The 12,090-nt window shown below is 39.9% G+C and overlaps 1 protein-coding gene across 1 annotated transcript in view; it reads left to right on the forward strand.

Annotated features, from left to right (window-relative positions):
• The window catches only part of ip6k1 (inositol hexakisphosphate kinase 1), a 35,170-nt gene that overhangs the window by 18,218 nt on the left and 4,862 nt on the right, over nucleotides 1–12,090 (forward strand). The window contains exons 3-8 of the mRNA XM_005453582.4: nucleotides 3,014–3,159; nucleotides 3,445–3,571; nucleotides 8,970–9,210; nucleotides 9,509–9,690; nucleotides 11,237–11,412; nucleotides 11,838–12,071. Of these exons, the coding sequence (XP_005453639.1) occupies nucleotides 3,043–3,159; nucleotides 3,445–3,571; nucleotides 8,970–9,210; nucleotides 9,509–9,690; nucleotides 11,237–11,412; nucleotides 11,838–12,071 (1,077 nt within the window). The 5' untranslated portion in view covers nucleotides 3,014–3,042. The remainder of the gene's footprint in view (nucleotides 1–3,013; nucleotides 3,160–3,444; nucleotides 3,572–8,969; nucleotides 9,211–9,508; nucleotides 9,691–11,236; nucleotides 11,413–11,837; nucleotides 12,072–12,090) is intronic.

The following is a 12,090-nucleotide window of genomic DNA, read 5'->3' on the forward strand; positions in this document are numbered from 1 at the left end:
GATGTTCATGTAAGCAGCAAGGACAAGAGGTGGGTGTCTCTCTTGGCTATATGCCACGGCTGTCTGAGTTAATGAAGGTTGATTAAACCTTTTTTCCAGTGTTATGGTTCACTGTGTTACCCTAGCAACCAGTTAAACCACACCAATGTAATCACTGAAGGATCTAATTACTGAATTATCCGCCTATTACTCGGCTCTTTCTGCAAAAACTCCTTCTATTAGGAGCCAATCAGTCTCAAAGTTTGATATCAGAGCAGATGTATTACCCAATCTTTTAACCAAACCTGCTGCTTTTATGGTGTCATGTTCTTAACATTTTATATTAAACTTTGTTACATGTTTATAATAAATTTATGGAGACTGGGTCCTTCTCTAAATTGATTTGAGGTAACTGTTGCTCAGACAGTAGACCATCTCCTTCAGTCCTCTTGGCAAAGTTAATGGACTTGATACTAAAAACATGTATAAAAAATTCTATAACAGTGATCCATTTACTATTTCTAGTCAATCTAAGTAAACATCAGAGAAGCAGCTTTAACTATATGATGTCAGAAAGAGAAAAGAGTAGCTTTGGGTGATTCACAAGTCAAAATAACCTGTATCTTGTACTGAGCCCTGCTGTTTGTCATGAGGCTCCTTTGCTCAGAGTCAGGGCTGTATACATGAGGTGTGACCATATTAGGGATATCCCCTCTGAGTGACATCATACAGAGCCAAGAGCAGAAGAAAACTGTTTGAAACTGGGTGTTTAGAGCAGTCTGAAGCTGCGGCTTTTGGAATTACTCATATCTACATGTTATTTAAACTACTACACATATTTTGTTTTGTTTATTTAGGAAATAAGGAAAAGCAGAATAAATTGTTTTTACCCCTGAGCCATTTTACAAGCCAAAAGGCTGATGAGGCAATGTTTGTGAATGCGAGAACTTGAGATGGAAGTTGCCTAGGATTATGAAATTAATACCATAGGTCCATCTACTACAAATCTCGGACATTCAAATCTCAGAGACCTTGACCTCAATGTCAGAGGAAATGAGGAAGGTGTTCTTAAAATCTTGTGACTGCAATAACTGGAGAATAAAGGTGGCTTAGGATTTTCAAATTGATACCATAGGTGTACTAGGATGCTCAGGGGTAGCACTGGCAAAGATGCAAAGGAATGTGAATTTGTTGCTTATCTTTATTTGAGTATTGGAGTTATGGGCTCTTCCCAATAAATCTTAACACTTTTAAACATTAACTGCAGCACAAGCCCAACTCCAACTCTAGTCGGTCCTCTCCACCCTTTTCCTAACTGCTGAAAAAAAATACAGCAGCAAGCTTTGGGATATCCTCATCTTTCTCCAACTTGTCAGCGTGTGTTGCTATTTTTTTTTTTTTTAAATGGTGTCAGATGGACGTATTAAGATCATGGCATAATAGAAAATTTGCTTATTCATTCAGGTCATTACAGTGACATTTCTAAACTCCTCCCACCTGTCTTAAATCTCGTCTTGTTTCTTGTTCTTTACCCTTTATTATCAGTTCTTTAATATTTATGGGGTGTTTTTACATTTTGGCACCAATTTAAATACTACTAATACTACTGCTACTACTGATGATGATGATGATGATGATGATCATTTAAAAAAAAAAAAAAAAAAACTTCAGCCACTGTGTTTTGCACAGGTGCTGGATCAGCTGCAGTGTTCTGGTATTTATTGGATTTGACTTTTATTCTGTTTTACAATTTTTTTTTTTTTCTTTTTACTTGTAGTTTTAATGTATAGTTGTCAACATTCTCTTGTGTGTGGCACATCTTTATATTTCAGGATCAGTGCTGGTCCATATCATGCACACTCTAATTTCCAATAACAGTGTCCCCATAACAATGAGGAAACTGGTTTGTGTTTAGTTTGAGTGGTATGTAGCAAACATTAAATAGGTTTGTGTCTGTCCTGCTTTATGCCCTCTATTCGATTGTGTTTTAATGTAGCCGAATTGACAATAAATATAAAGTAAATCAGTCTTTACCTTCAAGTAATTTTCTAGCTCTCCTTTCTTTCCTGCCAAAGCTTTGATTTTATAACAAAGAGGTTGTCTGACTGAAATTTCCTTTCACGTCAAGTTTTGGCTGTATATTCACGTGTAAACTCACAGCCCAGAGACAGCTGAGGCTAAAGCGTGTTGTTCAGAGTTAAACTAATGGTTCATAGTCAGCTCTTTAGAGGTCTGCGCTTGTTATGTAATTAACTAATGTTACCTCACTTTCAATCTGTCAGCTTTCTAAGAGGGGAGACGGGCTTCCCACAGAGGGTCATGCTGTAACAATGCACACTATAAGAGAATGTTTTTTTGTTGTTGTTCTGGTCACCCCACAAAATAAAATTAATGAGCTCATAAACGGCCAGTTTGCCAGATGCCAGATATTAAAAGGCCCATCCAGGTGAGAAAATTGTGAAAGGTTTTGGCTGACAAGAATGACTTCACTTTGTACTTCACTTTGTAATTTTAAATGCAACTATGCAGATGTGTATTTTTACCCTATAACTTGTGTAAAATACTGGTAGTGAAACATCTTCCCTGCCAAAGACGACTCATGAGTTTTATTATGTAGGATTTGTTTGTTTTGTAAGACACGAATTACAAAGCTTCTGTCAAATAACACAGTTGCATTTACTGTTACGTGGAGTCACCTCTGAAGGCTAATTCTGACTCAGGAATCCACCGGTATACCAAAAGCAGTAGACTTAATGAAACATGAAACAAACTGATGGACATGAAGTACAAATTTTCCACAAAGCAGTTTCATTTTAGGTTTTACTGAGACAGTCCTGAAAAAATCACAAGGAACTCACTTTTATATGCAAAACATGAATTTTTTTAAATGTGGAGTTCAATATTCAATGTAGTGGAATATTAAACTTTATTACTCCAAAGATAAATTAATTCGCTTTATCAGTATTGAAACTACAGCAGGAGTTCAGGACTTTTCGGCTGTTTCCTCGTGGTTAAATCTCCCTCTTATCTACAGGAGGAGGCGCGGTGCGTCCGCCAGGAGCCATGTGCCTCCCTCACTCCAACAACATGGACAGCAAGCTACAGGGGGCGGGCACAGGGGGAGGGGCTTCACTACGACCACGAGCAGGAGGCGTTCCACTGGAGCCTTTTATACACCAGGTGAGTGCTAACAGTCGGTGATGGTGAAAAGTCTTTATCTAAAAAAGGAACGTTTGCGTTAGGAAAACTGCCAAATATTCAGAAACATAAATATTAAGAGGTTGTGCATACTACATGTAAATTTAAAGCACTTACTGGTATAACTATGGTATAATAATATTTTTTTTAATATTCTTGGAAAGAGGCAGGAGTTGTAAATATCGTCCCTTTGTTAAGACATTTAGCTTTTTGTTTTGCCTGTTAGCTCTTTTTATGTATGTGTTCTGCATGTGTTTGTGTTTTCAGGTTGGCGGTCACACCAGTATGATGCGTTATGATGACCACACGGTGTGTAAACCTCTCATCAGCAGAGAGCAGCGCTTCTACGAGTCCCTGCCTCCTGAGATGAAAGAGTTCACTCCAGAGTATAAAGGTCGGTGACTGCTCACTGATGTCAGGTATCAGAGCAGCAGGCGGGAGATAGCTGGAGTTGTTGGTTTATAGTCAGATCTACTTCTACAGCTCATTTATGAGACGTGCATAAATGCAGCCAGTGACTGACATAATCAATGGCCAGTTTAAAAAAAATAATAATAAAATAAAACGAGTAAATTAATTGTCTGGTTGTTTGGCTATTCAGCGAGCAATCAGTTTTGTTAAGCAAACTGACTCAAGAGAGCGCTTATGTGCAAATAACTGGTTGATAACATAGCAGCAGTTAGGATGACGCTGTCGTATCTCGTTTCTCTTTGGGTCTTAGTCCTCTCCTGTCGGAGATAGCGAGGATTTTATGATATCAGACAGTGTGCGTGACATGTTTATATTTAGGGCCACGTTTAATTAAATTCATAACAATTTCCAATGTAACAAGATAATAAACCTCACACAGAAACAGTGAAGGGCAGATCATCTGTGCATTGTCAGGTTTTTTTGTTCCTCCAGCCAGCCTCCCCTGCTTTTAAGAATTAAGACATCCGTCATAATGGTGTATTGTGTTCTGGTTGTAGGCTGTAGGTTGGAGCACATGTTGGAGAACAATTTACAGAAATGAGAAAAGCTTGTAGTTTATGGGGATGGTGGAGCCTCTTTTCTCTGACACACCCAGCAAATTCAAGGCTGCTACCTCACGACTGAGACACTGAACCCAGGGTAAAAAAATAAATAAACCTTTTTCTCGGAGCAACAATAACAGTGCTTGCTGCTGTAAATGTTATTATCTCTTTATCTCTTGACAGTAACGAAGAGTAACCCTTGAAGCTGTTTTATGAAGTGGGAGGTTTTTGTCATATTTCAGGCCTGCTTATAAAACAAAATGACTGGGTGTGCATCAGACGTTAGTGAGGTTAGTCTGTGCCTATGTACCTACCTTTGGAAAATCCCAGAAAATGTTCCTATGGTCGGCAGACCACATCTTTATTGATATATACATTAAAGGTAAAGTGATGTCGTCGTCATGAAAGAAATAGTTAAAAACTTAAAGGATTAAAAGCCAGTTAGAGGCCTTTGTCCAGTAACCTGATCAGCAAGTATAAATATAAAAAAACCTCTTTTTCCAGCTGCTCTAATCCACAGCAACAAAGCTATAAAGAAAAAACTTAAACTAGTTGTATTCAGTTAAACTGCTCTCTCTCGCTCTCTCTCTGTCATAGTGATACCTGCATAATACCAAAGCAAATTTGAAAGGGGTATATATAGAGTGTTTCCACTATATTTATTTCACAGCTTTAGTTTCGACTAATTGAAATTGGTTTGCCTATCTTTTGTGGGCCAATAAAACTCTAATCTTGAAAACATATTAGAATTTTATTAGGTTGTTTTTAGCTGTTCAGCACTTTGGCCTACATACATTGTTTTGGGTTTTTTGGGGGGGTTTTATGTGTCATATCTATAACCGAATCATGGAGAACCTGCCTGATACCTGATCCCAAAGGCAAGCAGGCGTAGCCACATCCCACCAAATGCTAATTGTACAGGATCCAAAATACAGTGGACCTGAACAGACCCTAATAGAGAGAGAAGCGAACAATGACAGCAGCATAAGGGTATCAGTTAATGAGATCAGTTAACAAGCTGCTGTGGTGAAAGAAAATGAAAGCACTGTATTATTAAATGGAGTGAATGTAAAGTCACATTAACTATGGTAGATTGTTTATAGGCTTCAAAGACAAGCGTGTAGAAACACAAAATCTTGTTGAAAGTTCCCGCACCACAAATAAAAAGCTGTTATAAATTCAAGAAAATGGGTACCCCATGTACTATGGCTCCAGTCAGCAGCGGCTGTTTTACTCTCAGTCTTACATTCATTTATATAACTATCCTCAGAATTGACTATGAAGCCTTAAAAATGCTTTTGATTTTGCAGATAAAATCATGTTTCATTTTCTTCCATATTAAGATCATTGTGAAGAATTTGGTGAGTCTGCTGCAGATAACATAGCAGATATTTTTGTGTGACTCAAGTAGGATTAGGTTAGATCAGGTCACATCAAATTGGCTGCGCTCTATCATCTGGAGGGAGGGGAAAAAAAAGATAAATATGATATTCAGACAGCAGATGAGGATTGGTTATTGACCACTGAGGGGGAAAAAAATGTAGCTCATAATGTTTAGCTTTATTAGCTCAAATTGCATATAGACCGCTAGCTGTAATGTTTTGGGTAAGGCACTGCTGTTTGTAGTTGAGGAATCTAAAATAAGTCCCTGTATTAGCAGTCAGTACCCTGCAAAACAGTGTGCGCTCTTAAATCTCATCAAAGAGGTCTGAAAAGGTCTTTTAATGTCTTTGTGACATTTCCTGAACCTCCCGTTAGCCTGAATAACCCAGCAGTAAAAGACAGTTGAATTTTATTGATTTCACAGCTGTAAGGTCTCTTTTAGGGGAGCTAAACCCTCATTGGTTCAGCAGCAAACACTCATGCTCTATATTCCTTATTTTCTAATGTTTGGTGGTGAATGGAGAGGCAGACTGACAGGAGAGAAGGAAGGAAGTACGGATGTTTAATGGAAGTGGAGAGGTTTAGCTGCTCTGCTCATCATCACCAGGCATAGTCTGACTGTTTCTACTTGATTTTGCTGTAGTAACAGACCCAAGCAAATGTCAAAGAGCACTAAAACGCAAATGAAACGCAGGCTTCATTATGAAGCATTAGTTTCATTTCTGTGATATCAAAATGTCTGCCAAAAGGAAGGCAGACGAGACTAAACAGCAGCGTCTCAGTTGAGCACTGCTTACTGACTCTTAGCAGGTTTGAGCTCATAGTCAGGTCAGATTATATACTATTCTCTTATTAACTGAGACATCATCCAAGCATTTCCTGCTTTGGAAAAGGTGTTCTTTTAAACTGCAGTGATTTGTCTTTTTTTGTTTTAACAGACATAAGCCCCTAAAACTATTAAGTCACATCTGTAGCCTTTGTTTTTTTGTGTGTTTTGTTTTTTTGGCACTAGTTACGTGCAGTTTTTAGAAACTTTTTAGACTGCAGGCCATGCACTCACACTCTCTTAGACACCGAATCTTTAAATGCCTTAGAAAAGACTCTCAGGCCAACACTAAGGCACCAACATTATAAAGAGAATGTTCCACGTTTCACTCCTGTGGCATTTAGTCTGTTTAAATTGAGCTCTGGCTTGTTCTCCCTCTTGATGTGGTTCGCTTGTGCAGGTGTGAACATGGTAATCGGACTCAGGTGCAGACCAGAACGGGCACCCTTTGGAGAAGGTGGTCACTGTCCAGTGTCAAAATCTTCATAGACATTTGTTTATGGTGTGAACCTGATCCGGTCAATTGGCTTGTGACTTGTGATTGACTACTCATTAGCCACTGAGCATGTGGTTTCACATTCAGACTCGCCCCTCACTTGTCACATCTGGTTTGAAAACACTAAAACGGCATCAGTGAAAATGCTTATCTCAGTGCTTCAAAATGAGATTTATCAAACCAGTGCGTGATTTCATGATGGCTCTGACGGTGTTTGTCTCTGGCCATCAGGGACTGAACACATTGCTGCTTCGTCTGCTGCTGATTGGCTCTGTGGGGGGAGTGGCAGGACAACCATGCCACAGATTTCTGCAAATTGTTCTTGTTGTGGATATCCATGTCTCTGGCACACTTGGCTCCTTTACAAGAGATATGATGGACGTATTCCAAGGGTTCTGTACTGCAGTTGATCGGAGGCTTGTACTCCTATTAGTCCACCATGCTGGTGTTCTGGCTCCCAGTGCCATGACAAGTGTGCTCTATAAGGAGTCTAAATTTATCTCTGGATGTCTGCCCACTACCCATTGTCCTGCTGATTAAATAACAGCAGACAGACGGACAGCTGCCCAGGCATGACTTTCTGTATCTGTCAAGGTTGTTTCATCCACCGCAGCTTGGCACCGTCAAATCAAATTAGTTCTCATGATGCGGGTAAGGAAGAGGTCAAGTTTTCTGAGGATGGAGAACTCGCTCTGTGCTGTTGAGGGAAGTTTGAAATTCATATTTAGGGTTGGCTTCTCCACTGATGAGCAAACTGACAGCTAAATTAAATTAGGACTAAGATGGAGGATGTTGAGTGTCTGGCTTAGCAGGGATGACATGCTCTGGTCTGTTTATAAAGCTAAATATAACAGATGTTCAAACGTACATCTGTTATACAAAAACATTACTGTCTGCTTATTTTATCCATAAATCGTTGTTCAATCAAATTTTAGAAGCACTCTGTACATCTTGATGCATATTTTTTTTTGATAGATGGGTAGATATTGATATCTAAATACAATCTTATGCTTTTTACATGTTGTTGGTACAAAGTTAACAACTTCACTCTCTCAGTTATGTCTATAAAACAAAGTGGTGATCTTAGGATAAGTTTTAGAATGTTTCATCCTTGTGATGGGTTGCCTCTAACCAGCTGCTTTATTTGTGTATGTTAAATATGTGTATATCTCGCCCCTGCGGGCGGTTTTATCCTTCAAAGTGTGTGTGTGTGTGTGTGTGTGTGTGTGTGTGTGTGTATGTATACATGTGTATATATATGGACTATTGTCTATGGACTATTGTGCATAAAAACCTGGCCTTGGCTCCAAGATTGCCTCTTGGAGAGGCGATGATTTATTGAAAATTCTTTACAATTTTTAGGTAAAAGCAAAATTGGATATCATGCTAATTTTAGCGTCATATCTTCACAAATCAAATTGAAATAACAAAAATTGAGAGTCATTGTCTTAATGAGGTCAAAAAAATTTCACAGACTAATCTGGATTTTGTTATCCTTCTGGTCCCGGATCCCACAAGTCAAAATTATAGCACTTTCCTCTGCCTTCTTGGACATTTTCCAATATCTCTAGTATGTACTGCACTATAAAAAGTTAAATATTCTTGCACCAGTTTGGTACCAAAGTATCAGTTTGTAAAATCCCTTTAGCAGATCTAACGTGATATTTGCACATTTTTTACTTTTTAACAGGGTCATATATGAGCTGGCTGAATCATATAGACCTCATAGACCTGAACCTAGCAGCAGGAAGGACTGTAATGATGCAAGTGTTTTTGTTTTTAATTTCTGTGTTGATGATACAGGCTGTTATTGGTGAGTCTGGTGTACTGTCTCTGATGTTATCAGACCGATTAATAAAAATAAAAAACAAAAATACATACAAAATTATAAAACGGTATCTGTTTTGGCCTGACTCTTCTGTGGGTCGCTGGTACAAAAAATACTGACCTTTAAAAATGCATTGTTTTCCCTTTGGCATTTCAGAGTATTTCAATAGTCTGTTTTTTCTCTTCTGCTCTTTAATGTTTTTAATAATTCCCAACATCCTTTCTGTGTTTGGCTCCGTCCTGTCAGGTGTGGTGCTGGTGTGCTTTGAAGGTGACTCTGACGGTTACATCAACCTGGTGGCCTACCCCTACGTGGAGAGCAACATGGAGGGAGGAGCCGGTGAGCATGAGGAGCGTGACCCCCCAGAAAGGGAGCAGCCGAGGAGGAAACACTCCCGCCGCAGCCTGCATCGCTCCTCATCCACCTCTGAACACAAGGAGGAGCGGCCCGACCGGAGGGAGGCGCACGACACAGAGACCTCGGATAAGTAAGATATACTCGAGGAAACAATGAACTCGTAGACCGATTTCACTTGATGTAGGACGGTTCGTGTGAAAATATCTTATTGATCTATGTCATAAATTTGACGACAAAGGAGAGAAGCTGAAGGCAGATAACAAGAGAACTTGTAGTTTATATTTATATTGGGTCATTTGGCATCAAACAGTCCAGTGGTCACATTTATAACATAACCTTGAAACCCACTGTAGATGCAGCAGCCAGAGCAGAGGGTCACCTGCAGTGCTTTTAACGATCCTCTCTCCTCCTCTTTCTCCTCTCTGCAGTCTGGCAGAGCTGAAGAGCCCGAGACTCGACCCAAAGGTCCTCTCAGATGTTCCCTTCCAGATGCTGGACTGGAACAGCGGTTTGACGTCAGAGAAGATCAGCCACAATCCCTGGAGCCTTCGCTGCCACAAACAGCAGCTCAGCCGAATGAGATCTGAGTCCAAGGACCGAAAGCTCTTCAGTATCCTTCCCCAAAAATGTTGACGTCCATTAACCCCATGTAACCAAGGGTCCTGCTGTTTATCCTGCTGATCTGTGTATTAAGACAATATATTAAATTTTAATTGGCCCTAGTTTTCAAAGATGATCATAGGAAATAGGAATAAACCAGTGTACAAAAATTATAAAAATTACATTAAGATAAAATACTGTATGTTAGTTTTTCATATGATCGATGCCTGCACAGTTTATTTTTAAGTTGGGTGTATGAAACATCTCATTCTACATCTCATCATTACTAACTCAAACATACTCTTTGGAGCTGATAGTTTTTGCAGTTTTATCAGTTATTTGTGACCCACAATAAGTTTTATTGAAGCAGAGGTCAGTATGAAATCTGAAAACTGATGTTCATGTTCATTCAACTTCATTCAAGTTTCATTTCATGTCATATTTTCTCCCAGTGACCCAAACTCTTCTAGTATTGTTTTTTTCTGGCCATCCAGGGTGGTCAAACCAGCAGGTGGGAAGCACTACTTGACATTTAAGCGGTGATAAAAAGGTAATGAATGTACCTTAAGGTATATTTAACCAATCACAGCATATTAAAAACACTGATTGGGGAAGTGAATAACATTGTCATGTTTTAAAGGCACATTTCTCATGATTGAGAGGTCTGCCGGAGGAAGTACTTCCTAGTATCCCTGAAAATTACCCAGATGGGTCTTGATGCTGATTGGTTAAACCTGGAGAACATGACCACATATTCATTCCACACAAATACCTTTTTTATGCCTGTTACCTATTGTTTTGTTTTTATTTTTAAAATGCTGATTTACTTTTGTTTTTTTACATCTTCATGTATCAGAGATATTGTAGAAAAGAAGAAAAGGGGCAATGACACACAACAAATGACCAGCTGTGGGCCATCAGATAATGGAAAGCGCAGAATGTAAATGTGAGAGAGAGTCTGTGCAGACCAGAGTGGGAATAAATAGGAGGGCTGGAGGTTATCAGGTTAGAGGTCATGTTTTGATCTGCAGCTTCAAAGAGAGCAGCCTGCAGCTGTCTGGATATTAGAGCTGAGGGGAGTGAATGAGCAGCACACACTTTGTCCTCAACAAGCTCCATCTGTCTTCTGTCAAAGCAGATTCAGCACGCTGCTGTCACCTCAGAGGTTCTCCATATTTACTGTACAGACACAAACAGCACTCACATAACCAAAATGATCAGCGTCCAGGCCTGTCGTCTTTGAGTGTGACAGGCTTTTCTTTTGTTAAGAGTGAGGTTTTCAGAAGGTCTTTGTTTTAGTTTTAATCATTAAAAGCGCTGTTGGGAGAAGAACAATCAAGATTGAAAGGAGAGGAAATTTCTCCCTTCTTGGGTGGGTTCTTAATGTCAGTCATATCCCAATGACTTTAACTTTCAGTTGAGTTTGTGTACAGTGTTTTGTTTGCATACATTTCGTTTTTTTACATTTAGTAGTTGCTTTTTTGCACAAGAGATCAAACATAAAAAAGGGTGGAGGTCAAGGACGGTTGGCTCCTTAACTGCAGCTTTTTAACCAGAGTTCCTGTTGTTAGAGAACGTGGTGCACCACTTCTCTTACCCCTGCATCCTCGACCTGAAGATGGGCACCCGGCAGCACGGAGACGACGCCTCGGAGGAGAAGGCAGCCAGGCAGATAAGGAAATGCGAACAAAGCACCTCAGCGACGCTGGGAGTCAGAGTGTGTGGCATGCAGGTACAAAGGACGACTCACACCGCTGAACACATGAGAGCAGTGGTCCATCACGGGTCTGAACAAAACGATAAACACATGCTAGTTTATTGTTTGATCCTGCAACAAACCGAATGCTGCAGGAGAAGCGGGTGCAATATCATCGCAATCTGCTACCACCTCTGCAAGATAAGCTCACGTGTCTGCTGTTATTAGGACAGCAAAGAGCACTAGTTCTAATTGTCCTACTAATAATAATCATGATATTAATAATTTCACGAATTAGTGGAGATATTTAGAGGGAATGGAATAAATATGTAAATAAATATTATAAATGGTTGTATGCATATTTTTCCAACTATAATGATTAAATTGAATCAAAGGGAACATGTGTTAATATCTAATCCAGACTCACGTTGTACTGAGCTGTTGCCCACCTGTCCCTGCAGGTGTACCAGCTGAACACCGGTCACTACCTGTGCAGGAACAAGTACTACGGCCGCGGTCTGTCGATCGAAGGCTTCCGCCAGGCCCTCTACCAGTACCTGCACAACGGAAAGGGCCTGAGGCGGGACCTCTTTGAGCCAATCCTGAATAAGCTTCGCACCCTGAAAGCGGTGCTGGAGCGGCAGGCATCCTATCGCTTCTACTCTTCCTCGCTGCTCATCATCTATGAGGGAAAGGTGCGCCTGATGTTGAAAT

The sequence above is a fragment of the Oreochromis niloticus genome, linkage group LG5 (genome assembly GCF_001858045.2).
Source record: "Oreochromis niloticus isolate F11D_XX linkage group LG5, O_niloticus_UMD_NMBU, whole genome shotgun sequence".
NCBI classification, from domain to species: Eukaryota; Metazoa; Chordata; class Actinopteri; order Cichliformes; family Cichlidae; genus Oreochromis; species Oreochromis niloticus.